General features: G+C 40.9%; 1 protein-coding gene across 8 annotated transcripts in view; it reads left to right on the top strand.

Moving 5' to 3' along the window:
• The window catches only part of LOC133659064 (neural cell adhesion molecule 2-like), an 831,315-nt gene that overhangs the window by 659,601 nt on the left and 158,211 nt on the right, over positions 1 to 13,503 (top strand). For all 8 annotated transcript variants that reach the window (XM_062061786.1, XM_062061755.1, XM_062061746.1 and 5 more), the window contains one exon: positions 2,665 to 2,810. In XM_062061786.1, the coding sequence (XP_061917770.1) occupies positions 2,665 to 2,810 (146 nt within the window). The remainder of the gene's footprint in view (positions 1 to 2,664; positions 2,811 to 13,503) is intronic.

The raw sequence follows: 13,503 nt of genomic DNA, 5'->3' as shown, positions 1-13,503 counted from the left end.
ACACTTAAATTACGAGATCAACTTCAGATATATCTGTCGATTTTACGTTTAAACTATTATTTTGTTTGTTTTATGCTCTTTTGTCAAATAAAACTTTGATGTTTTTATATGGCGACCACCAATATATGCAATATTTTTTTCCACATAAAACATTTTAAAGTGACATTTTTTAAGTAATAATTCATAGTAACATAGATTTCTTTGTCTTTTTTTTTTTCTTTTTTTCGAGCAATGGCAAAAAAAATAAAAAATAAACAAAGACAACATTTAAAAAAAAACAGCCTGCATGGCAGTTTTGTGTCAACATTGCAACGATTTCTCGTTAGATTTCACCTCATTCCACTTTTTTAAAATGTTTATTTTTTATTTTTGCAATACTATCGATTTTGCAATTTTTGCAGAATGTGTGGGGGGCCGGTAAACGATTAGCTGCGGGCCGCAAATGGCCCCTGGGCCGCACTTTGGACACCTCTGGTATATATAATCAATATTGTATCAATGCCGTGTGTCTGCTGGGTCATCGCTGACCTCCTACCACGCAAATGCTTGTCTGAAATGACTTCTAACTAGGGATGATGTTCGAAACCGGTTCTCCCGGTTGTTCGATAAGAAAAGAACCGTTCGATAAGAAAAGAACCGATTCCATGGACTCGAATCCTTTTTTGAGAACCGGTTCCCGTTATCGAGGCCACTATAGTAAAGAAAAAGAGTTGGTTCTTTATTCGAATCGCTGGGAACGAATCCCGTCCCACAAGAAATGCCCTGTGGGACATCACAGGAAATTCATTTCCTGTGATGTCACACAAGCAGCAAAAATAACGGACCGGAAAAAACGCCTCAAGGCATGGCTATTCACCTATAGCAGGGGTCGGCAACCCGCGGCTCTAGAGCCGCATGCGGCTCTTTAGCGCCGCCCTAGTGACTCTCTGGACCTTTTTCAAAAATGTATGAAAAATGGAATAAGATGAGGGGTAAAAAATATATTTTTTGTTTTAATATGGTTTCTGTAGGAGGACAAACATGACACAAACCTCCCTAATTGTTATAAATCACACTGTTTATATTAAACATGCTTCACTGATTCGAGTATTTGGCGAGCGCCGTTTTGTCCTACTAATTTTGGCGGTCCTTGAACTCACCTTAGTTTGTTTACATGTATAACTTTCTCCGACTTTCTAGGACGTGTTTTATGCCACTTCTTTTTCTGTCTCATTTTGTCCACCAAACTTTTTAACGTTGTGCATGAGTGCACAAAGGTGAGTTTTGTTGATGTTATTGACTTGTGTGGAGTGCTAATCAGACATATTTGGTCACTGCATGACTGCAAGCTAATCGATGCTAACATGCTATTTAGGCTAGCTATATGTACATATTGCATCATTATGCCTCGTTTGTAGCTATATTTGAGCTCATTTAGTTTCCTTTAAGTCATCTTAATTTAATGTATATCTCACGACACACTATCTGTATGTAACATGGCTTTTAATTTTTTGCGGCTCCAGACAGATTTTATTTTTTTTATTTTTGGTCCAATATGGGTCTTTCAACATTTTGGGATGCCGACCCCTGACCTATAGTGATCACAGAGACAGGTTGTTTTTGTGTTACTGTATATATTTGTTTTTCTGAAAAATCCCTTTTAATATACTTTGGGTAACAACAGTCAATATTTATGTATTTTATTTTTTTAGGGGGGTAACAGTCAATATTTTTTTATTTTTTTTTATTTTTTTTTTCTCATAAAATAAAAGTGAGCTTTTGTTAAACCAAATATTGTGTTTTTTTCCATATACAACAACCTATCTGGATTCGAAAAGAGAAACGATAAGGAATCGGTTCGATAAGAGGATTCGATAATGGGCTCGAACTCGATCATTTCTTATCAAACATCATCCCTACTTCTAACAATCCAAAATGTCGTAAAAAGTATGTTCAAAATATTGGATGTTGCTGCTACAAGGACACTTCTTCCGATATCCCTTCCCGTAGGTGTGATGTGTCCTGATATTTTTGTCCGTACAGCGTATGTTACATCAGTGTACCATTAAAAGGGCACAGTGCTGGATCTGGTCTCCTTCCATCTGTGTTTGTGATGGCTTGTTTTGACAAGGTCCCACAATCCCCCTGAGCGCTCTCCCAACAACATTAAAAGCCTTAAGTACACCAAAGCCACAGGACGGGTTTGCTTCCCCCCCCCCCCCCCCCCTGTTAAGGACAGCATCGCTGGAAAAGACGGTGGAAGAAGCGATCCATCATTTATGTGCCGTGCTCTTTGCCCCCCACATGCACAGCGTTTTTAGGCTTGCTTATCTGGAGCTACTGAGCACCCCCAGCACGATTTCTACCACTTATCAGTGTGTCACAAGGGAGTCAGCTTGTGCTGGATGAGCATCCTTCCAAACAGAATTTAGTGCTGGTTTAGAGCCAGGGAATGTGCACAGGAAGGGAGACGGGCCGGATGTTTGTGAAAGATAGAAATGTTTTATATAGATACCTGTAAAAAATCAATTTTCTCCTCAACATAGCAAAAGACCTCAGCCTTGCATCACAGTGTGTGTGTAGTGTGTTTACATCTGTCATCCAGACGTTTTATGCACCCTCATGTTCTTCTCTCGCCGTCTTTTTTTCATTTGTCCACCTCGCCTCGTCCTTCGTGGCCCGCAGTCCAGCCTCACATCACGCAGCTGAAGAATGTGACGGCGGTGGAGAGCAACGCCGCCATGATCACCTGCGTCGCTGAGGGCGAACCTCTGCCTGACATCTCCTGGAGGCGAGCCAGTGACGGGCGGACTTTTGTGGATGGAGACAAGGTAAGAAAAAATATCACACCCAAGACCCATTTGGAGCTGTTGATACACATTCTGCGGACAGGCTTTAGAAACATCCAGTATTCAGTGTTTTCCACAGTGAATTTGTGATGGTGTTAGGTTGTTTCTTTCTGTTGGTTTTGTTTTTATTGCACAAACAAAACAGAGCCAGGGCAGCACGGTGGCACAGGGGTTAGTGCATGTGCCTACTTTGTGGACGCCTTCTCTGCTCCCCACGCTGTAAGTCTTTGCTGTCGTCCAGCATTCTGTTTTTGTTTCCCTTTGTAGCCAGTTCAGTTTTAGTTTAGTTTTGCATAGCCTTCCCTAAGCTTCAATGCCTTTTCTTAGCGGTACTCGCCTTCTGTTTATTTTTGGTTTAAGCATTAATCAAATCAAATCAACTTTATTTATAAAGCACATTTAAAATTTACCACAGGGGTAGCCAAAGTGCTGTACAATGGGCAAGTTAAAAGATAATACGAGTACCGACCGAGCAAACACAACACAACACAAACAGAACACGATAAAAAATAAATAAATAAAATAAATAAAACATGAAAACATAAAAACAGGTTCACAGCAGGTGTATTATGGGGCGCCATTGCAGGATGGATATCACTCAGTGTTAAAAGCCATGGAATAAAAGTATGTTTTTAAGAGAGATTTAAAAACAGGAAGAGAGGAGGCTTGTCTAACACTCAGAGGTAGGTCGTTCCAGAGCTTGGGAGCAGCAGTGGCGAAAGCTCTGTCACCTCTAAGCTTCAGCCTTGTGTCAGGGACCGTTAGTAGCAGCTGATCGGCTGATCTTAGGGATTGGGTGGGGCAATAAGGCTGAAGGAGGTCGGAGAGATATGTTGGCGCGAGGTTGTTTAGACATTTAAAAACAAATAAAGGGAGTTTAAAGTTAGCCATTAAATGGGCAACACGGTGGGACAGGGGTTAGTGCATGTTCCTCACAATACGAAGGTCCTGGGTTCGAGCTTGGGCTCGGGATCTTTCTGTGTGGAGTTTGCATGTTCTCCCCGTGACTGCGTGGGTTCCCTCCGGGTACTCCGGCTTCCTCCCACCTCCAAAGACATGCACCTGGGGATAGGTTGATTGGCAACACTAAATGGTCCCTAGTGTGTGAATGTGAGTGTGAATGTTGTCTGTCTATCTGTGTTGGCCCTGCGATGAGGTGGCGACTCGTCCAGGGTGTACGCCGCCTTCCGCCCGAATGCAGCTTGAAATAGGCTCCAGCTCCCCCCCGCGATCCCGAAAGGGACAAGCGGTAGAAAATGGATGGATGGAAAACAGAGCCACCTGTGAGTGCTTGTAGATGGGGGTGGGGGCAAAACAGGTTTTTATGTAAGACTCTCGAAAAATATTTCCACGGGATGTTTTGCTGGTCACTTATTTGAAAAGGGAATATTTATAGGGGTTTATATACACTATATTGCCAAAAGTATTTGGCCACCAATCCAAATGATCAGAATCTGTTGTAAAATCAAGCACTTAGGCATGGAGACTGTTTCTACAAACATTTGTGAAAGAATGGGCCGCTCTCAGGAGCTCAGTGATTTCCAGCGTGGAACTGTCATAGGATGCCACCTGTGCAACAAATCCAGTCGTGAAATTTCCTCGCTCCTAAATTATATAAAGTCTACTGTCATGGAATGGGTTTCCATGGCCGAGCAGCTGCATCTAAGCCATACATCACCAAGTTCAATGCAAAGCGTGGGATGCAGTGGTGGACTCTAAAGCAGTGGAGATGCGTTCTCTGGAGTGATGAATCATGCTTTTCCATCAGGCAATCTGATGGACGAGTCTGGGTTTGGAGGTTGCCAGGAGAACGGTACATTTTGGACAGCATTGTGCCGAGTGTGAAATTTGGTGGAGGTGAAATTATGCTGTAGGGTTGTTTTTCGGGAGTTGGGCTTGGCCCCTTAGTTCCAGTGAAAGGAACTTTGAATGCTCCAGGATACCAAAACATTTTGGACAATTCCATGCTCCCAACCTTGTGGGAACAGTTTGAAGCGGGCCCCTTCCTCTTCCAACATGACTAGGCACCAGTGCACAAAGCAAGGTCCATAAACGCATGGATGACAGAGTGTGGTGTGGATGAACTTGACTGGCCTGCACAGAGTCCTGACCTGGACCCGATAGAACACCTTTGGGATGAATTAGAACGGCGACTGAGAGCCAGGCCTTCTTGAACCAAAGTCAGTGTGTGACCTCACCAATGGAAGAATGGTGTAAAATTCCTATAAACACACTCCGCAACCTTGTGGACAGCCTTCCCAGAAGAGTTGAAGCTATAATAGCTGCAAAAGGTGGACCGACATCATATTGAACCCTATGGGTTAGGAATGGGATGGCACTTCAAGTTCACATGTGAGTCAAGGCAGGTGGCCAAATACTTTTGGCAATATAGAAGTATAACGAAAGAAAAATGCAAGAAACACGGCCAAACATGAACACAAAGGTTAAAAAAACAACATATCTGATACAATGTCACTTTTCTGCAGGACTTTGTTTCCATGTATGTCCCTGATACTCGCGCTCCGTATTAATTACTCTGTAAACAAGTCCCGCCCACTCTGCTCTGTGCCTCGCCTGCCTGGAGCTGCATTGACGAGGTCCCTATGATTACTCTAACAACCCATACATCACTCAAGAGCGCTGATTCCAACCATTGGAATACTCACTATATTTCAAGACTTACTGCAATTTGAAAACAATACTGCACATTATATTGGCAGCTACAGTTTCGATGTTATACGTTTAAAAAAATAATTTGGAAACGTCCGGCGGAGCGGATGGAAAGGTTTGACCGGCCACATTTTTTAATACATTGTCGCTGAGACATCAAGTGTGAGAAGTGTAAATGTAACGGCTCAGTGATTAGGGTTTCAAACAACTCCAAGACTGTACATCACAACTTCATCTGAGCCGTTCAGAATGAATACCTAAGAAATAACATGACAAAAAAAAAAAAAAATTAAATTAAATTTAAAATTCCAACTCAGCAGTCTGTTCACATTATCAAACTTGGCTTGTCAAACAGCTTGGCTTATTAATACTGACGCGATTGTGCACCGGGTATGTCCGGCAAATCCGAAATCTAATTGGTTAAAAAAAAAGCCTGCATGGCTAATATCGTTTAAGTGCCAACACTACTGATTATGATGGCCCTGTGCAGATTGCATTGACACGGCAACACAAAGACGTTGAAATCTGATCGGACTAAACCAATCTAACGTCCATATCCTGGAAGTAGTGCAGCCAAGATACTACACCAGGGGTGTCAAACTCATTTTAGATCGGGGGCCACATGGAGAAAAATCTACTCCCAAGTTGGCTCGGACTGGTAAAATCACGGCACAATAACTTAAAAATAAATGGTTTTTGATTGTTTTCTTTGTTTAAAAATAGATCAAGCACATTCTGAAAATGTACAAATCATAACGTTGTTGTTGTTTTTTTACACTTACACTACCGTTCAAAAGTTTGGGGTCACATTGAAATGTCCTTATTTTTGAAGGAAAAGCACTGTACTTTTCAATGAAGATAACTTTAAACTAGTCTTAACTTTAAAGAAATACACTCTATACATTGCTAATGTGGTAAATGACTATTCTAGCTGCAAATGTCTGGTTTTTGGTGCAATATCTACATAGGTGTAAAGAGGCCCATTTCCAGCAACTATCACTCCAGTGTTCTAATGGTACAATGTGTTTGCTTATTGGCTCAGAAGGCTAATTGATGATTAGAAAACCCTTGTGCAATCATGTTCACACATCTGAAAACAGTTTAGCTCGTCACAGAAGCTACAAAACTGACCTTCCTTTGAGCAGATTGAGTTTCTGGAGGATCACATTTGTGGGGTCAATTAAACGCTCAAAATGGCCAGAAAAAGAGAACTTTCATCTGAAACTCGACAGTCTATTCTTGTTCTTAGAAATGAAGGCTATTCCACAAAATTGTTTGGGTGACCCCAAACTTTTGAACGGTAGTGTACATGTTGCGGATAATCCATATTTATTTGTCATTATTTATACTTTCTGAATAAATGACGTGATAATGTTCATCAGTCAGCTCATTGGTGTTCATTTTCAATCTATCGTGATAAAAAAATAATATCAAAATCAAATTACAGGATGTTATTTATGTAGTTTTCTCATTTTCCTCGACTGGTGCACTAACATCATCAATCAATCAATCAATCAATGTTTATTTATATAGCCCTAAATCACAAGTGTCTCAAAGGGCTGCACAAGCCACAACGACATCCTCGGTACAGATCCCACATAAGGGCAAGGAAAAACTCACAACCCCAATGGGACGCCAATGTGAATGACTATGAGAAACCTTGGAGAGGACCGCATACTGCATATTAGCCCAGTGGACCCGGACATCTTGTATGTAATAAAAATGTGTAGGGGGGTGTGTATGTTGTGTGTTTATTAAATATGTATTCTGATATATGTTTTTCACAGAAAATGAGCCAATGCCAATGAGTCTCAGTTTGAAAAATTAATTAATTGTATCATTTTTCTTTTAATAAAAAATGAAAGCGGGTCCCACAGACCCGAACACCACACAAGGGTTAAACCATAACCAACCATGCTTCACTATAGCTCTTGTCTCAAAGTAGATGTACTGTCACGACCTGTCACATCACGTTGTGACTTATTTTGAGGTTTTTGACCTTTTGCCGTGTGTCGTGTTTTAGTTCTTGTCTTGCGCTCCTATTTCGGTGGCTTTTCCTGTTTTGTTAATATTTTCCTGTAGCAGTTTCATGTTTCCCCACACCTGCTTTGTTTTGGCAATCAAGACTTTAAGTTTTGCGTACGCTATCCTTCTTTGTGGGGACATTGTTGATTGTCATGTCATGTACGGATCTACTTTGTGGACGCCGTCTGCTCCACGCGCTGTAAGTCTTTGCTGTCGTCCAGCATTCTGTTTTTGTTTACTTTGCAGCAAATTCACTTTTAGTTTCGTTTTGCTTAGCTATCCCTAAGATTCAATGCCTTTTCTTAAAGGCACTCGCCTTTTGTTTATTTTTGGTTTAAGCGTTAGATACCTTTTTACCTACACGCTGCCTCCCGTATATTGTGATTACGACAAACCGTGTTCCCGACATCTACAAAGCAATTAGCTACCTGCTGCCACCTACTGAAATTGAAGAGTATTACACGGTTGCTCTGCCGAGCTCGAGACAGCACAGACACTCAACAACGGCACATTATTTGCGGATTATAAATACTGTTTTGCAAAAAAATATTTTTAACCCAATTAGGTGAAATTACATAATCTCCAACGGCACACTAGACTGTAATGGTTACTGCAGTGGTTGAAAAACACTGCCCAAATCAACACTTCTTTCTACAGATCCGTAGTTTTGTTCGTAATACTTTCCCTAGGTTTCCAGATTTACAGACTGACACAGTTTTAGATGTGTTTCTGACACCGCTTCCAACTTAAGAAGGATCAAATAAACATATTTATAACCAAATTTCTCATTTATGCCCTGAGTCTCAGAATTCAATTAAGTTACTTTGGGAGGGTGACTTAGGAGTTGACCCTATCAGAGGAGAGCTGGACAGAAATTTTAAGTAGAGTTCATAAAACTACTATTTGTGCAACACACAGCCTTATTCAACGCAAGCTAACACATCATACCTATTATACCAAGGTGGCTGGCTAGGATTTATTACGGAATATCGGTATTATGTGATCGGTGTCAACAGTCCCCATCTTATTTAATACGTATGTTTTGGCTTTTTCCATCCCTGAGCAGTTATTGGACTGAAATGTTTTGGGTCACGCCGACCTCAGTCTCTCGGCTTCTTTCTGTTCCAACGTCTCACCCTTCCTTTGTGCTGGCTTCTAGAAGCAGTAGTTTATCCTCTGTGCATTCAACTTCAAAAAAATAAGGTTGTGAATCCTCATTGTATCCGGAAGTAGGATCACGCATTTGTTGCCAGAAGCCCAAAGGGCGCTGCTCTGGAAACCGAAATCAATGGGCTGAAGAAATCAGTCCCAGTAATGATTAAAATGATCAAAATGCAGTAAATATTGTACATATTACATAATGTTATGAATGTTTCACTTGGAGTGTGAATATAAAACGTTGATGGAGGAATTCAAATTGTTTTGGCTTTGGCTCTGAGGTCTTCAATGGTGACTCCCATCAACCGCATCTTGCAAGCATTTTGTCAGGTTCAAACACTGATGACATCTATTAATCAGACAAGAAGCAAGGAATCATGCAGAGACAGAGTTCAATTTAGCTCATGAGGAGACACGTGTGTTGGGCTGTATTCTAGTTACAGATCCAAACTACGTTCTAAAAGTCGAGCCCGCGTGCCTCCTGTATTTATTTGGAAGGTCCCTGTTACATCACTGAAGCTGTCGCTGAGGGAAGGGGGTAATCTTGACAACTCCAGTTAGACACAATATATGATTATAGATTAAAGGCCTACTGAAATGATTTTTTTTTATTTAAACGGGAATAGCAGATCCATTCTATGTGTCATACTTGATCATTTCGCGATATTGCCATATTTTTGCTGAAATTATTTAGTAGAGAAAATCGACGATAAAGTTCGCAACTTTTGCTCGCTGATAAAAAAAAGCCTTGCCTGTACCGGAAGTAGCGTGACGTCACAGGAGCTAGTATTCCTCACAATTCCCCGTTGTTTACAATGGAGCGAGAGAGATTCGGACCGAGAAAGTGATGATTACCCCATTAATTTGAGCGAGAATGAAAGATTCGTAGATGAGGAACGTTACAGTGAATGACTTGAGAGGCAGCGATGGACGTATCTTTTTTCGCTCTGACCGTAACTTAGGTACAAGCTGGCTCATTGGATTTCACACTCTCCTTTTTCTATTGTAGATCACAGATTTGTATTTTAAACCTCCTCGGATACTATATCCTCTTGAAAATGAGAGTCGAGAACGCGAAATGGACATTCAGTGCCTTTTATCTCCACGACAATACATCGGCGAAATGCTTTAGCTACGAGCTAACGTGATAGCATCTTGCTTTAACTGCATATAGAAACAAAAGAAATAAACCCCTGACTGGAAGTATAGATAGAAAATCAACAATACTATTAAACCGTGGACATGTAAATACACGGTTAATGCTTTCCAGGCTGGCGAAGGTTAACAATGCTGTGCTAACGACGCCATTGAAGCTAACTTAGCAACCGGACTGCACAGAGCTATGCTAAAAACATTAGCTCTGCACCTACGCCAGCCAGCCCTCATTTGCTCATCAACACCTGTGCTCACCTGCGTTCCAGCGATCAGCAGAAGGACGAAGGACTTCACCTGATGCGTTTGGCGGCCCGGAGACGTAGGAAGTCAAGGTGAAGTCGGCGGCTAGCGCGGCTAGCGCTCCAACAAAGTCCTCCTGGTTGTGTTGCTGTAGTCCGCTGCTAATACACTGATCCCACCTACAACTGTCTTCTTTGCAGCCTTCATTGTTCATTAAAAAAATTGCAAAAGATGTCCAGAATACTGTGGAATTATGAAATGAAAACAGAGCTTTTTGTATAGGATTCTACGGGGTACCATAACTTCCGTTACTCGGACTTCGTCACGCGCATACGTCATCATACCGCGATGTTTCAGCCGGATATTTCCCGGGAATTTTAAAATGTCACTTTATAAGTTAACCCGGCCGTATTGGCATGTGTTGCAATGTTAAGATTTCATCATTGATATATAAACTATCAGACTGCGTGGTCGGTAGTAGTGGCTTTCAGTAGGCCTTTAAATGAAAATTAGTTGACGCAGGTCATATCGCCTTGTCTCTGCTCTGTCTGCGTCACGGCGGTGTTCGGCCTTGGCAGTCAGCAGGCCGAGTCTGGACACAACACTGATAAAGACGGCTGGCAATCTTTTGGATTACAAAATACAAAAATACCACTACAGCACAATTGACAATGATTTATAGCAACGGCCCTTAAGCATAAAGTTAGTGTGATAATATATACATCATTATTCTAACATTTCCCTCCTGTTTGTCACATAACTTCCCCAGAATCTTCTTATCCCCAATAACTTATTCTTGCGATTGTCAGTTAATAGTTAATTTCTTTAGGGCCAAGTTATGTTTACCGAACCCTCTAAGCCAGGGGTGTCAAACTCATTTTAGCTCAGGGGCCGCATGGAGGAGCCTCTGTGCACACGCGGGCCAGACTATTAAAATCATGGCATTAAAACTAAAAAATAAAGACAACTTCAGATTGTTTTCTTTGTCTTACTTTGGCCAAAAATAGAAGAAACACATTCTGAAAATATTACAATAAAAATATAGAAAAAATTTTAAAAAAACTGAATACATTTGCATAAAAATTGTATTTTGTATTTTTTTTTTTATGAATTAAGTAACGTTTATGACAACTTTTTTCCAAAACACAATATAGAATGTGAGATATAACAGGATAATGCATACATTTATCATTTGTTTTCAAAACGGTTACAAAACAGTGGGACCCTAAAAATTTACTGTGGGACCCCATTTTTATAACTTGATGGGGTCCCTGGGACCCCATTTTGAAAATTCCTAGCGCCAACACTGATGGAGTGTTGGTGCGTGCAAAACAGCAGCAGGCGGCTGTGGTCTGCGGGCCGGTTCCTATACTAATCAAATATCATTCCCGGGGGCCATAGATCATTCATTGTTGACTTCGACACCCCTGCTCTCAGCGGACTATTTGTCATTTTCTCTTAGCAAATCCCAAAAGAATCTTGTAGCATTCACTAAATTGTTAAATTGGAAAGCAACAGCGCCTCCAGGCCACACCCGCTGGATTAAGGATGTTCTGTATTTTTTCAAACTGGCCGATATTGAACGGTTGTTCTGTCAAGTTCCAGGAAGTATAGGGTGGTTTCCTAAAATATGTAAAAGAGACTGATCTCAAATTTAACCCCAATTGAAAAGTAATTAAAAATGTAGATAATTGATGAGCCTTTTCTGTGCTTTTATGTACTGCTGTACCGTGTTGGTGACATTCAGGAGTGCAGTTGTGTGTGGCTTCATGTCAATATTTACTTGTTTGACTGATGCATGGGATTTTTTAATTTTTTTTATTTGTGGGTTACTTGTTTCGGGGGAACAAAGCATTTGACAAGTATTTAATTGTGTCACTACCAAATGTACATGCCGAAAAACTCAAACAAATGTTTAAAAAACAAAACAGAGATGGCAACAGTGGAGGATGTATGCCTCGCAACAATAGGATCGAGAAAAAGAAGGAGCTTATTGACTACGACACGGACTGTAATGGCGGACTCGCGCCCATTTTCGGGACATGCAGATCCCAAACACACAACAACAGGTACCAATAGGTAAGAAAAGTTGGTTTTGCTTAATATTGCGAGGCAAAACGGCCGATAATGTCTCCTAATAGGTCCCACCATAATATTACCCCTATGTTGAAGCGCAGTACGTCTGACTATGCATTAGCCGTAATGCTCTGACAATCCTTCAAGCGGTGCGGCTTACCGAAGTCGTACAAAACCTTTTGACAGATTTTTTTAGCCCTGCTTGTAATGTGCTCTATTCTCAACGAAACATCAATGTTTGGTGTCGCTTGCTTACGTATACTTGCTAGCTTCATTTATTGAACAGGCGTCAACCTGCAGTCCACACATATATTTTATGTGTGATTGCCATCTACTGGTCACACTCATCATTACACCATGTGCCAAATGAAATTGCTTCAAGGTCGAGCACAACCAAAATAATACATACATTAGGCGCACTGTTGATTTTTGAGAAAATGAAAGGATTTTAAGTCGGGAAAAAATACAATAGGCATGATCGGGGTAATGGAATCCCAGCCAAGACGAGTGCATATTTGCAAGTATTTTATTAAACGACACTTACTTTAGTGTCCCACTGGAATCCAATATCATTTGTAAATGCCCCTCATGTGCAGAGTACAGGACCGTTTATCTTCACTATATCAAATTGACTGCAGTAAAAAAGCCAAAGCTAACAGCCTGCCTCAGACTGTTTGTACAGTACTGTGCATGCATCCCATCAGCCTATACTCAAATATATACTTAATATTGTTGGCGTCTGTGATGCATTAAGAGCAACCAGAACAATTTGCCGTTTTTTTTTTTTCTGTCTATTTTTTTTTTCTTTTTTTTTAATGCAAGAGGTTGCTAAACGTCATGTTTGACCAAAGCAAAGGTGCCCTACAAACACTTCACAGGGATTAAAAAAAAAAAAAGATCCAGAGTGCCCCCCAATGAATTAATGAGCCTAATGAGATGCGAGTGGTGTTTTCCTCCTGCTTTTTTTCTTTATGGTGCACATTAAAATGCCATTACTTTCTATGGAGAGTAATTGAGTGGCTGCGTATGCCTCGTCGAGATGAATGCTGAAAGAAATAGGCAGCATTTACAGGTAATTACTGCTATATGTGCTCATAAAAATACTCATAATCCTTCCCATCAGCCATACATGAATTGTTGTGATTAGTATTAACCGACAGCGCAAGTGCGGCTCATAACTCATCTGATGCTAGTCAGATTTATGCTTCATAGTTGATGGTGGATCCCTGTCACCTGGTTTTAATGCATTTACGTAACCGAGGACCTCACTGTCGAGAATGACCTTGTTGTTACCTACGAGAAAATGAACATTTGCATTGAACATTGACAAGATCAGAAGAAACTTTTCATG

Source organism: Entelurus aequoreus, linkage group LG01, assembly GCF_033978785.1.
Source record: "Entelurus aequoreus isolate RoL-2023_Sb linkage group LG01, RoL_Eaeq_v1.1, whole genome shotgun sequence".
Classification (NCBI taxonomy): Eukaryota; Metazoa; Chordata; class Actinopteri; order Syngnathiformes; family Syngnathidae; genus Entelurus; species Entelurus aequoreus.
Note: the sequence above shows the minus strand (reverse complement) of the source record. Positions and strands in the feature narration are given on the sequence as shown.